The 18,673-nt window shown below is 36.1% G+C and overlaps 1 protein-coding gene across 7 annotated transcripts in view; it reads left to right on the top strand.

The window, feature by feature from the left end:
• The window catches only part of SYT16 (synaptotagmin 16), a 298,663-nt gene that overhangs the window by 171,019 nt on the left and 108,971 nt on the right, over positions 1 to 18,673 (top strand). For 4 of the 7 annotated variants that reach the window (XM_071213896.1, XM_071213895.1, XM_071213893.1 and 1 more), the window contains one exon: positions 10,816 to 11,483. The exons of the other annotated variants lie outside the window; for them this stretch is intronic. In XM_071213896.1, coding sequence (XP_071069997.1) covers positions 10,961 to 11,483 — 523 coding nt within the window. In that variant the 5' untranslated portion in view covers positions 10,816 to 10,960. The remainder of the gene's footprint in view (positions 1 to 10,815; positions 11,484 to 18,673) is intronic. 7 annotated transcript variants of the gene reach the window in all.

Genomic DNA, 18,673 nt, shown 5'->3' with positions numbered 1-18,673 from the left:
TTATTATCTCCATTTCCTTTTATTTTTGCTCAGGAAGGACTAGAGCTTTTCTTTTAAAATCTCCTTTCCTATTTATTTTTCTTGCAACTTAGACAGTGGGTTATAGTCTCCTGCTCAAGAATTTGACCCAGGGAATGAACACTTTACACAGCCAGTTGATTGCTGGAGATAAGAGGCACTGGAAGAAAGATTGGGGGAAACCAAAAGTCAATCGACAGCCTGCAGGGTGATGGAGCTTTTTATCTGTGCACATTTACAGTTGGAATATGAGCAACTCTGCTTTCTGAGCTATTTACATAAGAGTGCATGATGAGTTACCTTAGAAACAGATTCTTCATATGGCATTTGAGCTTCCTCTGTGATGCTAGGATATTAATAAAAACAAATCCAAAGCTCTCTGCAAGTATGATTAGCAGTGGGAATGTTTAACACCTAAGTTTAAGAACTTCCTAAATGCTTATCACTATTTCAAAAGCTGCAGAAAATTTCCTTTATAATTGTTCACTTTACCAGTGACTGTATGTGTGTGTGTAAATCAGCATATATATAGTCCTGAGTCTTAATTTTTGACAGACAGTGGAGCCTTTCTGTATTTGAAATAACCATAGCTTGGAATTTTATGACTGAGACTTCCAGATAGATCTCAGTAAACCTTGATAGCCCACCTCGATAGCACCGAGTAAATGTTTATTGCTCGGTTGATTGAAGTTCTTACTTCAGTCTTGCAAAATGGGTCCCCAGGATGATCTTGGGGGTCTTAAGCAATATCCTTTTGCTGGAGAGAGTAGACCTACTTTACCAGCTTTATGGCTACTTTTGAGGGTTTTAGATGTAGCGGAGATGAACATGTCATTTTCAATTATAGATGAGGAAATTGGCTGTAAGTTTAAAGCTTGCACATTTGTGTGCACGTGCTAAAGAATAGCTTCATTAACCACAGTCATTCTCTCTGTGACATCTTCCAGAGAAATCTCTCTCCAAGGTACATCCTGTCTGGAGGAAACCATAGGTGGCATAAATTGCACTTTTCAGAAGATGTTGGGCTTTTGTACTTCTCGTCAGCATGATGGTAATGCTCATTAAACTTTAAAATGGCACATGCCTTAAATTTAGAAAAAAGTATTAAGTCAGTGGGTGAGCAGCAAGGAAAAAGGATTGTTTGAGACAGAGAGTAGCACAGATCACTGTTTCTGCATTGATGTGGGTGTCTATGAGTTTATAGGCTTAACTAGCTATTTGAGTAATCGGTTTTAAACTAGTTATTTGAGTAATAGGTTTAAAATCCCATCACTTTTCTTTGCCTGACAGACTAAAGTAAAAGAAAAGACATGTCTATGGGTATAGTTTCCATTAAAATCCCCACATTCCTCTAAAACTGACTTAAGGAGCAGATGCCGTATTCACAAAACTCTCAGAATAATTGCAAGCCTATGCTATTCCAAGCTTTCTGATTGAGGTTTAATGACAAGGTGTCAGGTATTATTTGAAGTGTGAGGTTAGGAATTCCAAAAACATTTTTGAGTCTTATTTTCTTTCTGTGCTCCAGATTCTCAAATCAGTTCTTAATACTTAAGAACAATTAATGTCAGTTTTATAGAATTAAATTGCTATCTGCTTAAAACTGTTTTCTTTGCCGCCGCCCCCCCCCAAGTGAACACAGACTACAGAGTGTTAATTTATAGCTGTCATTTAATAAACGTACAGGCCACTTGATGCAAGTGGGGATAATGGAGAAAGCCTACTTTTAGGGTATTAATCCTTTGAATATTTCTTTTATAATGATCATGAAACAAAATAAGTCAAGGCATTATAAGACATTATGATCTTCCCAAATACCTCCATCACCTGTCTTCCCCTAAACAAGTAATGCTTATTTAATGTTGCACTTGGCAGCTCATCATTCTACGTTGCAAAGACGTCACAGTATTTTTAAACTTTTATTTTTCCCAAGGCTTGGCTTTGTGGTCAGAGACTTAACTGGTACTAGTTTTAAAAACCCTTTAGGGAAAGAGTTTCCTTTAGAATTACCTCAAAGAGGCTGAAACTAACCAAAATGTGTATTTTGTGTGGTGACTGTGTTTAGAAATGGGTAGTCAATAGGAATATCATATTCCATATCTCATAGGATTTTCTTCTCTTTTGCTGCTCTATTGCTGGGCTCATACTAGAATGCTTTATGGAATCAAATGTTAATATTTTGCTACTAGAAGGTAGAATCCAATTTATTATGCATGATGGTAGTAAATACTAGTTGAACTGAACTGTGATAACAGAAGGCTGCAGAAGTATTTGCAGTTCTTCAAGCAACATTTCCATGTCTTTCAGTGAGAAATCAGAAGGATTGCAAGATAAAGGGAAGAAAAAAGTAACAAACAGGTATCACTGGCTTAAAATTGAAATATGACTACCATTTTGGTTTGACTGTATAGATGCAATCTTTATAGCTGTATATTATAAAATAGGCCACACATGTATGTGGAATTTAGTAAAGAAACATCTGAACCCTCTAACGTGCTTGGAAAACAATGCTTTCCAGTTGTTATGTGATGTTCCCTGCTAGTGGAAAGAGAGATATAAAAGAAGTCTTTTCAAAGGTTCTTTGACTGGGGCCACTTTGGCTGGATAGACCTGCCAGACATATACCACCCACCTCACCCACTTAGGTTTGCAACCACAAAGATCCCATTAAGGCTGATGCTTTTGATGGAATCCTAGGGGGATCTGATTATTAATGTTTGCCAGACACAGGACTATTGACATTGTCGTGTGATTAGCATTACTATTCTAAGAGCCCAGTCATCATGGACCCCAGGAGACCTCATTTTGGTAACCACTAATGAAGAAGATAAAATGTGTAAGCAATAGACATTTTAGTAATGAACATTTTACTACCTGCTTAGTTGGAAGCTTGTGTAAACAAATAAAAGGAAAATGTAAGGAAAAATATTGAACAGCTGTTAGCATTGGTTTAGATTATGAGTGCCAATTGAAGAGTATTGATGTGTTCATTTATAGGTACGAAGGGGCCAGTATAATTAAAGTGTGGATATGTCCCAGGACCTAGCAGAAACATGTGTAATGGATTGGTATTTTGAATAGACTGTTTTTCTGGCTATGAAGAAAATTTCTTTAGAAGATTCTTATTTCTCTCATCACAAATATAGTGGAAACTGCTTTCATATGTGTGGGTCACAGGGCAACTTCCTGAGACCAAACAACATAACAAATTGTGCTGTTTATTACAGTGAAAGTGGGGTTTGGAGATCCTTTTGGGACTCTGATGAAATAGGAACATTATCCCCAGATAAAAGTTCAGTCATTCAACATTTTGCAACTCCTTTCAGATTTATACTCATCATCCTCAGGCCTCACAGGAGGTTCACCTCCAAATTTGGCAAACCTTTTTTATAGAGGTCAGTCTGGATTCAGTTCAGTTTGAGTCAAATATTTTTTGAGTGGTTTCTATATGCTTGACATGATTGTTAGATGCTAGAATTTATGATGTCAGTATAATAGATATTTTTGAATCACCTTTCCCAGAGGTGGAACTGATTCATGGTGCCTCATATTCACTTCGGTGTTGTTTCTCCTGCTTGCCCCAACTTCTTAATGAAGAAAAAAATAATATCTATAAGATAAGTAGTCCCCTAAAATATATTATTGCTACTACTACTTCTATTCTTTTGTTTATCTAGTTATCATTTTATTTTTAATAGAAAATATAGAAATAAACTTTAGTTTAGCTCATATTAAGCTCTTATAAATGCCAAACATGATGTATGAATTAATATAATTTAGTTATATTTTTACTCTGATGGAAAATACTGGATATTTTTTCTTAAGGTATAAAAGATTGCTTATTATTATAAGAAGAGATATTTTCTTAGATTTTAATTTGGGAAACTATTAAACTAATTGAAAATTTAGTTTTAAAAATATTAAAATCACTAAAAATGGTAAATATAAAATACTATAGGCAGTGGACTTAGCCCAGTGGTTAGGGCGTCCGTCTACCACATGGGAGGTCTGCGGTTCAAACCCCGGGCCTCCTTGACCCGTGTGGAGCTGGCCCATGCGCAGTGCTGATGTGCGCAAGGAGTGCTGTGCCACGCAGGGGTGTCCCCCACGTAGGGGAGCCCCATGCGCAAGCAGTGTGCCCCGTAAGGAGAGCCACCCAGTGCGAAAGAAAGTGCAGCCTGCCCAGGAATGGCGCTGAACACATGGAGAGCTGACACAAGACGATGCAACAAAAAGAAACACAGATCCCCTTGCTGCTGACAACAGAAGTGGACAAAGACGACGCAGCAAATAGACACAGAGAACAGGCAACCGGGGTGGGGGGGGAGGGGAGAGAAATAAATAAATAAATCTTTTAAAAAATACTATAGAAACATGCAAAAGGCTTTAAAAATATTAAGTAAAAGAAGCAGGATATGATATTGTATGTGTATATGTATGCTCAGTACCTCAAAACAAACAAAAATAACACTGGATCATCCCTGTAGAAACACTGTTCAGTCATTGGGGAGCTGATGTGGCTCAGTAGAACACATTTTGGACAAACACTATGGAAAGATAGTTCGTCTTACTGGCACATATTCCTAACCACACAACAAATTTGCTTTCTCTCTCTCTCTCTCTTTTTTAAGGAGGTCCTGGGGATTGAATCCAGGATCTCATACATGGGTAGCAGGTGCTCAACCACTTGCGCTATATCTGTACCCCCAAAATTTGCTCTTACTAGAAAACACCTATGAATCTCGACTCATGTTACAGATGGATCGCAGCACATTTTGTAGTTATTTTGACCCTGTGCACTGTGCATTATTCATTTTCTTAAACCTTCTTATTTATATTAGACAATGCAAAATTCCTTCCTCCAAAAGGCACAAAAATTGTCTTAAAATGCTAGGCTTACTTAACCTCATGATCACTCTGGTAAATCAATAATAAATAATCCACATCTTACAGATGAAGGGAGTGAGTGATATAAGAAAGTTAACTGATGGCTTTAAGAAAACACTTGAAATAAACCCGATATTCTTGACTTCTAGTTATTACCACTTCACAGATCTTGGTATGAAATGAGTAAAGTAGACTTTTCCAAGGGAATTTTTCCTTTTAAAAAATGTTAAACACCAACATACTTCAGTAGACAAACTTGAATAAGATGTTGATTTAGAGTTTGGTTACCTGGAGACCATAACTGGAAAGATTTTATTGTCTTTCAGAAGGTGTCCGATTCTCTCCAGTATCTTTTTTTTTTTTTAAGATTTATTTATTTCTTTCTTTCTCTCCCCTTTCCCCCTCCCCCCGTTGTCTGTTCTCTGTGTTTATTTGCTGTGTCTTCTTCTTTTGTCCACTTCTGTTGTTGTCAGTGGCATGGAAATCTGTGTTTCTTTTTGTTGTGTCATCTTGTTGTGTCAGCTCTCCGTGTGAGCAGCACATTCCTGGGCAGGCTGTGCTTTCTTTCGCGCTGGGCAGCTCTCCTTACTGGGCACACTCCCAGGATCTTATAATTCTTTAAAAATCACATGGGTATACAGGCTTCTACTTTAGCTTTAACCAAAGTGAAGTGAAATTTTAAAACCTAGCTGCTAGAAGCTGGTCTTTTCCCTTGGGCCATACAACTCCCTTCTTTCCCCCAAATATCTGCCGTCAGCCAGAAAGATTTAATTCACAGCTTTTAAAAGCCCATGAATATTATAATTTTGGTATGGAACACCTGGTCCTTACTGAGGACTATGGAAATATATAATAAAGCATATGGCTAAGGAATTTGGTAATTTTCCCCCCTGTAGAAACACAATTCATTAAAGTTTACTATTTAGTTAACATTTAAAATCATCTTATTTAACTAATCACCTTTTATAATTAATATATAATACTAATTAAAACAAGCTTTAAAGAAATGTAGCCCCTAGTATTATACTGATGCCTTTACTTTCATATTTATTTATTACTAATTCTTATGTTACTAGTTTATTCTGAATCATGCCCAAAACTTGTAAACCTTCCCAGGCTATGTTTGTTGTAGGAGCTTGTATGTTAAACACACACACACACTCACACATTTCTGAAGTTTCCTGAACTATTTAATTCTAATAATGAGTCTTCTCAGCTACCACAAGACCTTATATATATATTTTTCCAATCCAGGTGCGTGGATGTTTCTGGGGAGGACCATTTTTTTTCCTATTTTTATTTTCTCATGTCCTTTTTTCCCTAACACCAGAAGCCCCTTTATCTTCTCATTAGCTGTAAGAAAGCCCCCAAAGAAGTAGGATATCAGGTGTCTATCTGCTATCACTTGGCATGCTCTACCAATCAAGTTGAAATTTACCTAAGCAGCAAAGTTATCTCCATGGTTACTCTGCCAGTGCTTAGCCTGTTTGGCCTTAGAAAGCTTTTGTATAAAATGAAAGGTCTCCTTTATTGGTAACTGGGTACTTTTTTCAAGTTCTGGCTGTAGGCGCCTTGGTACCTTTCCTTTCTTTTTTTGGTATTTTGGAAGATAACAACAAGATACTCTGAGTTTCATATATGGACTGAGAGTTCACCTCTTTCAAATCACTCTGATCAGTTAGATGAAAATTAGATGAAAAAAGAACAGAACCAATCCCCGAAGAGGCAACTTACGCCTGAATATATCTAGCCTCAATATGAAAATACTTTCCTGCCAACACTAGTAAATTCTTGGGTTTCAGAACAGAAGGGAATTGTTAGAGGTCATCTAGTGAATTAATTCCACTTTATAGATGAAGAAAGTGGAATCAGGGCTATTTAGCTTTAAAATATGTCATTGGTAACTTCCACTAATTCTTTCACTTATTAGCTCATTAAACATTTATAAGTACCTGCCTAGGGTAGGTTCTGAAGCTGTAAGTTATAAACATGGTCCCTGCGCTAAGGTCTGTCCATTGGACTAGAAAATTGACAAATAATTACCATACCAAGTAAAACCTTTTATCGTAAAGGCATATTCAAAGCTCTCTGAAGCCACACCTTTGATTGTAAATGGAAAGTTCCAAGAGAACAAAAGTCGGGAAAGAGTAAGATGTCTTTGGAGCATGCTCAGTGCATTAATATGACTTGTATATAGGACTCTCCGGTAAGGAATGGCTGAGTCCTTACTGTGTGGCAGTAGTATTAGGGACATGGGCAGTAATACTGGGGAAAGCTCATACACAGCCTGACATTGTCAGGACCAAAGACAGGGCCCTGCCGTTTGTCAAAATCCTGAATACTTCCAAGCTCATTGCTAAATGGTCACAGGTCTGATCTGCCGCTGTCAGATCACCTCAGATCACCTAGCAAGGAGTCTTTAGGACTCTCTCTAGTACTAAGGGCAGTTGGATGGTACCTATTTCCAACTGATTAATTTTTGTGAGCATCATTTCTTTTTTATGCCAAAGTAAATAATTGGAACTTTATTTATATAGAGTGTGAAAATTCCAAAGCCTTCAGGGGTGAGGTAGGTCACACAGAAATGAGTGACGTGAGTATAAATAACAAGGAAAAGTGAGGACTGTGGTAAATCAGAGATGATTGAACCATGCCAACAAATAAAAATGAGTGGTGATTTTGACAGGTGGGCTGCCAGTGTTCAACCTGCTGCGGTGTTAGAGGGAACCATAATTTTTTTTCAATCTAGGGAAGATAAAGTTTATTTTTCAGAAAAATTGTCAAATATTACAGCAGGCAAGTATATGAAGCCAAGAAACTGGGCTCTTATTAGTTTGAAGACTGGACAAGAGGATGCTGGCTTAAATTAAGAGATTTTTGGATTGCATATGAAACAGATTTTCTCTGTATAATAGAACAATATAAAGGATTATTAAGGAAGATAGGTAATTTCTGTCTTATAAGTTTCAAGTACCAAAAAGAGTACTGGAAGATAGTATCAGCTGCTAAACTCAATGAGGTCTCAGGGAACCTTCTAGGTCTGTGATGCTCTGAAGCATATTTAAGGAAAATATTTGTGGAAGAAGCAAACAAACAAAAAATCTGTAGGTGGCAAAATGAGGTGGAACAAATGCCCAAGACTCTATAATGTTACTAAGCAGGGGATTTGTGTGATAACATTGTTTAAGATCTGTTCAACATTCTGAATAGGTTTGTTAATTAATTTATTAAATTTATTGAGTACAATCTCTATGCTCTGTTCTATGAACAATTTTTATAGGATTCATTCATTTATTAAGAATTTACTATGTGCTAGATGCATTTCTAGTTATTGGGTATAAAACAGAGAAGAAATAGGCAATCTACTCTCCATGGAACTACCATTCTACAGGTGGAGAAAGGCAATATATAATACCAGGTTATGTTAAGTAAGCACAGAGGATAGATTGAGGCTGGTAAAGATTAGAGGCTGAAACTAACAAGCTTTATTATCTGAGGGAATAGGAGTTTGGGGAAAGGCAATCACTATGCAAAATGTAATTTAAGAAAGTCTTCATAGGCCAAACACTAGCAGAATTTGGAATGTAAGGGGTGAGCATTGGAGAGAAATCGACAATTGCTACTATGTCGTGAGTCTAGAACCTTGAATACTTGTAGTAAAATTGATGTGCTAGATTTTGATGTGCTGACTTTGAGATTTTGGTGAAACATCCAAGCGGAGCTATTTCCTTGGACCAGTATATCTCACACTTTGGTGGGTGTCAGAATCACTTGACGAACTTGGCACAAATACAAAGGCCCAGGCCAGGCTCTCCTCCTTCAACCAGCCTGGGTCTCTGTATTCTTTATTAGCTTGCCAGATGATTCTGACACACCAGAGTTTGAGATCTACAGACTTAGATCACCAATAATATGAGCTTGATTCAACTAAGGGCTCAGTTTTTCGGAATTACAACAGAGGTGTTATTTGAAATTTATGCATGGTTCAACTTTCCAGCTTTGCCTACAAACAGGCAGAGGAGAAGCCATTGGACAATGAGTAGTTGCATATATGTAGATGGCAGGAAGACAAGGAAGAGACTGAAAGACACATGGATTATTCAGCATAAGGGGAAAATGCAGAGCGCTTAGTTTCCTCTCAACCGTAATGTGGGCTCCATTGGGACAGAGATGTCAGGATTCCATTATATCTGGCTTTGTGCCCAGCATTTAATAGGCACTTAATCAATATTTGTTTATTGAATGAATAAAAGCATGAATGAATGACCATTACAGAAGGTAGTGAGAAACTTAGAAGGAGATTGTAGGCAACTGTCTCAAATATGGTGACTTGAAGTAAAGAGCACTGAAAGCTAACAGGTTGCTAGTAGATTTAGTTAGAAGGAAGTTATTTCTGTGAAGGAGATGGTGTGACTAGGTACAAGCTTGGAGTTTGTACTCTGTAGTCATTTAAGACATTTAGCCTGAGCTGTTGATGAACTGTGAGAACCTCAGTGCTCTGCTGCTCTGCCTCAGCCTTTCTCTCTAAAGTACTCTATGGTGCTTTCAGCTCTTAGAAACTTGCATCCTCCACTGTGTTCAGTAAGGGAAGAAGGACATGGATCACCTTACTCTTTTGTGAAGCTAAGAGTGCCTTCAGTATCACCATCAAACAAATAAATTCAGTAACAATATATTAGTAAAGTATGTTAAGTTCTATCTTCACCAAAAATTGGGCAGTAAACCTTACATCTAAATAACTTTGGTTCAGATAAAGAATTATTTTAGTTTAAATTGAGAGTATTGGCAAAGTCTAACATACATGCCAGATGCCCATAAATTACATGGAAAATAGTCCATGTGACATAGTGTAAAAAATACTTCATTGGGTGGGGTGAGAAAGGAACAGGAAATCTGGATTTCTAACTCTGGTTCTGACCTCACTCATACAATTTAAGACTTTGGGCAAACCATCTGTTCCCACATCTTTTAACTGATGCTGATACCACTTGCCTAACAACTTTATGGAAGAGTCATGAGCATCCAATGGAATAATATATGTAAAGACAATAAAATATATATACACAAACAAACTGTACATATGTATGTATATGTATACATATACAGATATGTATATATGTCTATATTTGCATGTATGTATACATATTTAGTGCTAGGGTTTTTATAGTGTCCCCTTGCTCTGTTGAGGTCCTGTAGCTACTTTCTACAGGATGTGACTCTTGTGGAGAGAAGTGTCTCTCAGTAGTCATGCAGGTTGGACAGGGCTATCTTGGAGAGGCTTTGTCTAAAGGCAATGAGATACTAGGGACATGTCCCAGTAAGCTGGATACTCCACTTCTCATCCTGTTTTTTTCAGCGACAATTTTTGTTCCCCAAGAATAGGTATAATTTCTACAAATTGCATAATATAAAATCCTATTTTAAGATTTGTTAAAAGCTTTTTTAATTCTAGTTACCCATTTTCTTTGAAAGGATAAATCTTTGTGTCACAAAGCAGAGATGCTTACTGGTCATCTCTTTGGGATCTGCAGGTTCATATATGGAACATCCAATCTGTCTCATATTTTGAAATGCTATGCCCAAACCTCTTAATGAAGATTCATTTATCCTTTACACATGGTTAAGTATGGTCTGTGGGGGTTAGACTTCTCTCAGTCCACGTGTATAGAGCCCATTACTGCTAATGGAAATTTTGCACATGCCTGAAGTGAATAGGCATTGAAATCATCTATATGTAAACTTTTGCAAGATCATTTTTATTTAACTCTCTTAAGATTTCAGTGATGACCTCTTTTTGCCCCCAAATGCTTTTTTGTCCCCAAATGCTGTTTGACATTGATTGTAGATATCTGGTGATGGTTCTGAGGTTGTAAATTTAACAGGTATAAGTATTTCTTTCCTCTATTTCAGCTGAGAAGTTTTGAGAGAAAAATATTCCCTGGAAGTTAAGAGTCTTTCAATTTAATTTCTCATCATGCTATTTTGTAGTTCACATTAAGCTCAGAGTACTGGAGGAACTGAACAAGTGGACTTTATAGACATCAGATAGCTGGCCATGGTGTTGGCCATGGCGTCGCAGGATGCTCAGAACTTCTTTCAGCCTCTCTCTTCCTGGATGTCCCGGGTTTATGAAGCTCTCCAGCAAGCAGGAGATAGGTTATCTGCTTCACTGGTTAACTTGAGCAAACAAGACTCCAAACTGAGTGACAAACTAGACCAGGACTTAGATGATATTGAGATTCAGGAAGCTTACTTTGAAGATGAAGACCACGCCAATGATTGGAGCCAAGAGGACACAAATTCCTTGTTTTTTGAAGTGGACCATTTCTCATGTTGTAATAGTGATTTTCAGGATTCTGCCCAAAATTCAAGCCCCAGCAGTGGCCAACATGCAAAGGAGTCATGTTCCATAGTGTCCCAGTGGCCCCATCAGACCGTTGATGGCCAAAAGCCATCACATGTGCTTTCTTCTATTGCTGAGGAAGAGCATCATCTTGAAAAGCAGAGAACTGGGCTTCAACACAGCTTTGGCAGCCAGCAAATTGGTACTTTAGAAAATGTTAATGGAAAAAAGCAAGGTAAGCTAGCCAGTAATTATTTTTTTTCTAGGTTCTTCTCAAGGGCCTTTCTACTTGTTTTATTTTGACATGTTTTCAATATAGTATGAATTTTTATTTTTTCTCTCTTATAACTTTCTACATCGTGGCTTCTTAGTGAGAGATGTAATCCTTAGGAGTATTCTCAATATATAAAACTTTTGAAAATCTGTGTTCATGGGCTCCATATTCTGAAGCAATAAGAATTGGTAAAAACAAGTCTTTGGATTCTGTTCGAGAAGTCCCTTGTGCCCATGTCAGGATTTTTATATCTTTTAAAATGCTCTTTTTTTATCTTGTAGGTTAGGAATCTCTAGATGTTACTATATTATTCAGTGTGAAATCCTGTGTAAAAAGCCATACTTTTTGCAGAATTTTTATTGGCAACACTCCAAGAACACTTCTCACAGTGTTTCACTGAGATGTGATGTGAGATGACAGTAGATAGGAAATCTCTGAAATAAGAATAGCTGGATTTTTTTTTAGTCTTGATTGGGAAGGGCACATTTTAAAAAAATGCCCATAAACCCTTATTCTGTCAGAAATGAGTACACAGTAGGCCCTCAATAAGTGCATAATAAATATGGTAAATATATATATATAACTCTGTAAAAAACAGTGGTAATGTGTTCCAGCATGAATTGATCATGCTTTTAAGCCTGAACTAAGGACATATTATCTCATTGAAGAACAGAGGAATATGGTATTCTGAGTGTGCATTTATGGTGTGGGTTATAATGCATACATAACCCATACAGATTAATTGATAATTTGGTGGGAATAAAAGCTGAATCATTAGTTCCTTTCTTGTTTTAGGGAGCAGACTTCTCTGGAATACTTAATCTCTTCATCCACTTTCAGTATTCCTATTAGCTTTATCTTTTGAGAGAAATGTTTTATCCAGATATATGAAGTCTTGCTATTTAAGGGAACATAATTTTATATTCTTCTTACAATGTTTTCTTGATACTCTTACTGAAATTAAAGTCACATTAAAGTACTAAATTAAATTGGTGAAAACTGGGGTAGTTGCTAGTCTTTATGGATCTAATGATCTGTAAATAATTTCAACTTTGAGTCTTTTGAAATTACCCATAAAGATAGCTCTAGAAAAGGTAGTTCTGAGCTAGCAACAGAATTTCTTAGTTTTGACTTTAAATTTCTAATCCTGTTTTAGAAAATATTTGCCATAGTTGAACCATATTGAAAATTATTTACATATTTTTGGCTTTTTGTTAGTTTTTGTAATTGTAATGATCTAATGGTGCTAAAACACCTCTGCTCATTTGCCCATTTGGGAGATGTTTTTTCAATGGACTGTAGCCTACTGGAAGTAAGAACCATGCCCTAGATTCATCTCTGTATCCTTAACATTAAACACAGTGTGAGTTATATAGTAGGACATCAAAAAATAATGATGGTATTACAGCAAGGTAAGTTAACCACCCTAAGAAAGAGATACTATTATTATTCTCATTATACAGAAAATTGATGTTTAGAGAGTTTAAGTAACTTATCTGAGATGACACATTTAGAAAAAGGTAAAACTCAGACATTATGATTCTAGAGCTTATGCTCTGTTTTCTTTCCCTTCTAAATGTATAATTTACATACAGTAAAATTCATCCTTCTTACGTACATTTCTATGAGTTCTGGCAAATACACAGTCATGTAACCACCACCATAATCAAGATATGATATTTCGATGCAAAACTCTATGATCATACTATAATAAAAACCATTGATTGTACACAATGGATGGAATGTATGGTATGTGAATATATCTCAATAAAACTGCTTAAAAACACTAAAAATCCATATATGGCTTTCCTTCAATAAAGCAATTTTCCAAGAAAGAAACAAAAGATATGATAGTTCCATTACCTCAAAAAATTCCCACTAATTCCTTCATACTCAATCCTTTTCTTTACCTCTAGCACCTAGCAATTGCTGATCTGTTTTCTGTCTCTGTAGTTTCGTTTTTTCTCAGAATGTCATATAAAGGGAACCATGCAGTTTTGTAGCCTTTTGAGTCTGGCTTGTTTTACTTATCATAATGCATTTGAGATTCATTCTTTTTGACGTGTGTTTCATTAGTTTGCTCCTTTTTATTTTTTTATGAATAGTATTCCACAGCATGGATACACCACAGTTATCTCTTTACCATTTGAGGGAGATTTGGGTCCCTTTTTAGCATTATGAATAACGTGGCTATAAATATTTGCAAAGTTGGTTTTTGCATGAATATAAATTTTCGTTTTGGTTAGGTAAATACCTAGGAGTAAGATTACTGGTCATATGTTAAGTATGTGTTTAACTTTATAAGAAACTTCCAACTGTTTTCCCAAGTGGCCATACCATGTCACACATTTCTACAAGTAATGTATGAGAGTTTCATTACTTTACCTCCTCACCAGTACTAGGTTTTTTTTTTTAAGTTTTAGCCATTCTCATAAATGTGTATAGTGTTATGCTGGGAGGTAATTCTTTATTGGTCTCTCCTGTTTTTGCATGTCTTGTGAGTAGAGCCACAGACAGTCTTTTGTTCTAGACTATCTTTTTAAGGATACTTGTAAAACAAAGAGCCTAGAAAGATAGAGATCATGACTCCTTTCAGTACAGAGGGAAGATTTGTTTGCTGTGCAGTGTAATAAAGATAATGTCTCCTTTAGAGATGAACCTCCTTAGGCAGATTTGCTGGCAGCCCCTTATAAATGACAGGGTTTTTCTAAGCATGGTGTTCCTTGGTTTTAACATAAACCCAGTATATGCACAATATCCATATGGGCCTATCTCTGTGTCACTCTCATGGGATTTGGGTGTGGAGAACTGACTTTAACAGGAAGCTTATGCTACCTGTCTTTCTTTAAGTCTAAACTCTGTCAGTTTGACTCTTGAGTCTCATGTCTTCTGCCAGCATCCATGAAACTCTAGCAGGATATCTTTTTTTTTTATTTTTTTATTTTTTATTTTTTTTTATTTTTATTTTTAAATTATTTTATTTTTTTTAAATTACATTATGAAAAATATGAGGTCCCATTCAACCCCACCACCCCCGCCCCCCACTCCCCCCACAGCAACACTCTCTCCCATCATCATGACACATCCACTGCACCTGGTAAGTTCATCTCTGAGCATCACTGCACCCCATAGTCAATGGTCCATATCATAGCCCAGACTCTCTCACGTTCCATCCAGTGGGGCCTGGGGGGTGTTGGCTTGCAATTGGAGTAAAATCTGAACAATTCTTAACATCTTGTATTGGTTTTAATTTGCTTTTCCCTAATAACTGATGATGTTGACATCTTTTCATGTTATTTGTCATCTACATACTTATTTGGTAGAGTGACTGTTAAAATCTTTTGCCTATTTTTATTGCGCTGTTTTCTTATTTTTGAGAATTGAGAGTTCATTCTATATTCTGAATTTGAGTTCCTTTTCAGGTATGTGCTGCGCAAATACTTCTAGTTTTTGAGGCTTACCTTTTCATTCTCTTAACAATGTCTCTTGAAGAACAGATTCATAATTTGTTGTAATCCAATTTGTCAAGTTTTTCTTTCATTAATTATGCCTTTTGTATCATATCTTAGAAATCTTGCAAAATCCATGGTCAAAAAGAGTTTTTTTGTGTTTTCTTCTAGAACTTTTAGAATTAAAGGCTATACATGTAGGACTATGATCCATTTTGAGAGTTTTTTGTAAATTTTTATTTTTTATTTATGATGAAAGGTGTGATTTTAGGGGTTTTGGTTTTTGTTTCTTATTTTTCATGTAACTGTTTAATCATTTTGATGCCATTTGCTGGCATGACCATTCTTTTCCTGTTAAATTGCCTTGACATCTTTGTCAGAAATCAATTAATTTATATTGCATGTGGGTCTATTTCTGTATTTTCTATGATTTTACATTAATATAATGTATATCTTTTCTCCAATATTATACTGTCTTGACTACTATTGCTATGTAATATCTTCATATTAGGTAGTGTGAGTTCTGCAACTTCATTTTCCTTTTAAAAAATTGTTTTGGCTATTTTAGTTCATTTGCCTTTCCATATACATTTTAAAATGAGCTTATAGATTTATTATAGAAATTCAGCTAGGAAATTGATCATAATTGCATTGACTCTATAAATAATTTTGGAGACAATTGACATGTTAATAATATTGTATCTCCCAGTCCATGAATATGCTATATCTCTACATTTATTTAGTTCTTAGATTTTTAATCAATTCTTTAGTTTTCAGCATATTGGTCTTTTACATAGATTTATACCTATTTCATGTTTGTTTTTTCCCCTTTGATACTATTGTTAATAGTACTTTTTTCACTCTCAATTTCTGATTGTACTTGCTAATATATAGAAACACCATTGATTTTTGTGTATTGACCTTATGTCCTGCAACCTTGCTAAACTCATTGGTTAGTTCTAGTAGCTTTATCATAGATTCTTTGGGATTTTCTACATAATCATGTAATCAGGGAGAGAAATGACAGTTTTATTTCTTCCTTTCCAATCTGAATGTCTATTATTTCTTTTTATTGACTGCACTCCATTTTGCTGTTTGGTAAGAATGGTAAGAATAGATATCTTTGCCTTTGAACATAGTGTGGAAAGCTTTAGGTCTTCAACTATTACATAATAGCTAGGTGTAGGTTTCTGTAGATGCACCTTATCATATTAAGTTCCTTTCTATTCCTGATTTGAGAGCTTTTTAAAAATCACAAGTAGATGTTGAATTTTGTTAAATGCTTTTTGCATCTCTCAAGGTGATCATGTGTTGTTGTTGTTGTTGTTGTTGTTTTGTTAGTCCTTTGAAATAAATTTCAGTGATTAATTTTTGAATGTTGAACAAGTCTTGCATACCTGGGATAAAAATCTTCTTGGTCATGATATATTATTACTTTCACATATTGCTGGATTTTATATGTTAGTATTTGTTGAGGACTTTTCATCTATGGCCTCTAGTTTTCTTGTAATGTCTTTGTTTGGTTTTGGGATTTGAGAAGTCTGCTTTAATTATTTTATCTGAGAATTGTTCCTTCCTTTCCTATAGTTTTGTGAATTTGTGTAGAATTAGTATTATTTAATTCTTAGATGTTTGGCAGACACCATCTAAGCCCGGAATTTTCTTTATGGAGAGGTTTTTAAATACAAATGCAATTTCTGTAATTGGTATAGAAATATTCAGGCTATCTGTTTTATTCCTTGAGTGAGCTTTGGCAGTTTGCTTCTTTAAAGGAGTTTTTCCTGTATTGTTGTATGTAGCTATGTTTCAATATTTGTGCATCAGCTGTAACAAACATACCGTCCACATATAAAATGTTGTTAATAGGGGAAGCGGGGGAAAAGAGGAGGATGTTGGGTATGTGGGAGTCCCCTGTATTCGGTACATGACTTTTCATGACCTAAAACTTCTTTGAGGACAAAATGAAAAAAAAAAGTAAGACATTGGGGGAATAAATGGAAGACAATATTACTATACATATAAGACAACAAATCTTACAGTGATGAGAGGGAAAATGGCAAAAATTAAAAAAAAATTTTTTTTCATTGTTTTTATTATACAAAACTTTTAAAAAATTTTATTTCTTATTTTTAAAATCATTATTATTTCATTTTCTTATTCATCATATTTGACTATTTTATTGACTTCATTTCTGAAGAAGTATTGGGTCACAGAAGGGTTACAACAGTGGTAGAGGAGGATCATTGGTGTTGGGTGTCAGAGATGAGGGATACATAGGGGGAAGATCACTTGGGCATATGTATAAGGGACATAAATGTGTTCAAATGTTCATGGGGCATTGTCATGGTGGGTGGATATTCACACAATAACTGAAGGAATATCAAATTCCTGTCCTGGGGAGCTCTGCCACATTCTCTAACAGGTTAGCAAGAATCCACCAAGTATAGGGGCAATGACTTGTGAAGGTGGATGGTCCATTGACAGGCCCTTGATATTGATGACTGTGCTTATTAACCTTTACTCTTTTTTCCCCCTACAATCTCTTTATTTATTTTAAATGTTATATTAAAAAAAATACAAAAGGTTCCCATATACCCCCCACCCACCCCCACCCCACTTCTCCCACATCAACAACCTCTTTCATCATTGAGGCACCTTCATTGCTTTTGGTGAATACATTTTGAAGCACTGCTGCACAACATGGATTATAGTTTACATCATAGTTTACACTCTCCCCAGTCCATTCAGTGGGTTCTGGCAGGATATATAATGTCCAGCATCTGTCTCTGCAATATCATTTAGGACAACTCCAAGTCCCAAAAATGCCCCACATCACATTACTTCTTCCCTTTCCCTACCCTCAGCAACTACCGTGGCCACTTTCTCCACATCAGTGCTGCAATTTCTTTCATTACTAGTCACAATAGTTCCATAGTAGAATATCGGTAGGTCTACTCTAATCCATATTTTATTCCTCCGTCCTGTGGATCCTGGGATGGTGATGTCCATTCTACCTCTATATTGAGAGGGGGCTTAGATTCCACATGGATAATGGATGCAATTCCCCTGCTTGCAATTAAAGGACCTCTAGGTTCCCTGGTGTGGTGGTTGACCACCTTCACCTCCCTGTTAGCTGACCTGGGTAAGTCCAATGAACCAGAGGGTAGGAGTTGCAAGTCTGCTGAAGCTCATGGCCTAGCTGGCACATGCACCATCCAGAGAGTCAAGTCTCCTGAGTATACACCAACCCTAGCACCAACCACAGATTCAGTAAAAGTGACAGAAAAGGCGTGTGTAGAAAGGTCATATCTGAGTCTAACTCCATCACACTCAGGAACACAAATTCCAAATTCCAAAGTAGGGCCAACTGAAATGGCACTGAATTCCAGAGCCATTGAAACTGAAACTTAGCCTAGTATTATAGGGTGCCTAAGAGTTACCTTCTGGGAGCCTCTCTCTAAGCTGAACTCAATATATAAACACATTATTTTCCCCCCAGAATGGGACATGAGCTTGTGAACATAATATTTTATTACATTTTAAATGTCTGTAGGGTTTATAGTGATTTTCTCCCTTTCTTTCCTGATATTTATAATTTTTATTGTTTTTATCTTTTTCCTTTTTTCCCTCAACAATTCCAAAGATTTATTTCCTTAAATTGGTGTTACACAGTTCAAAGCAAAAGAGGGGAAAATCTTACAA

Source organism: Dasypus novemcinctus, chromosome 3, assembly GCF_030445035.2.
Source record: "Dasypus novemcinctus isolate mDasNov1 chromosome 3, mDasNov1.1.hap2, whole genome shotgun sequence".
Lineage (NCBI taxonomy): Eukaryota > Metazoa > Chordata > Mammalia > Cingulata > Dasypodidae > Dasypus > Dasypus novemcinctus.
The sequence above is the reverse complement of the archived record's forward strand: the minus strand, read 5'-3'. Positions and strand labels throughout refer to the sequence as shown.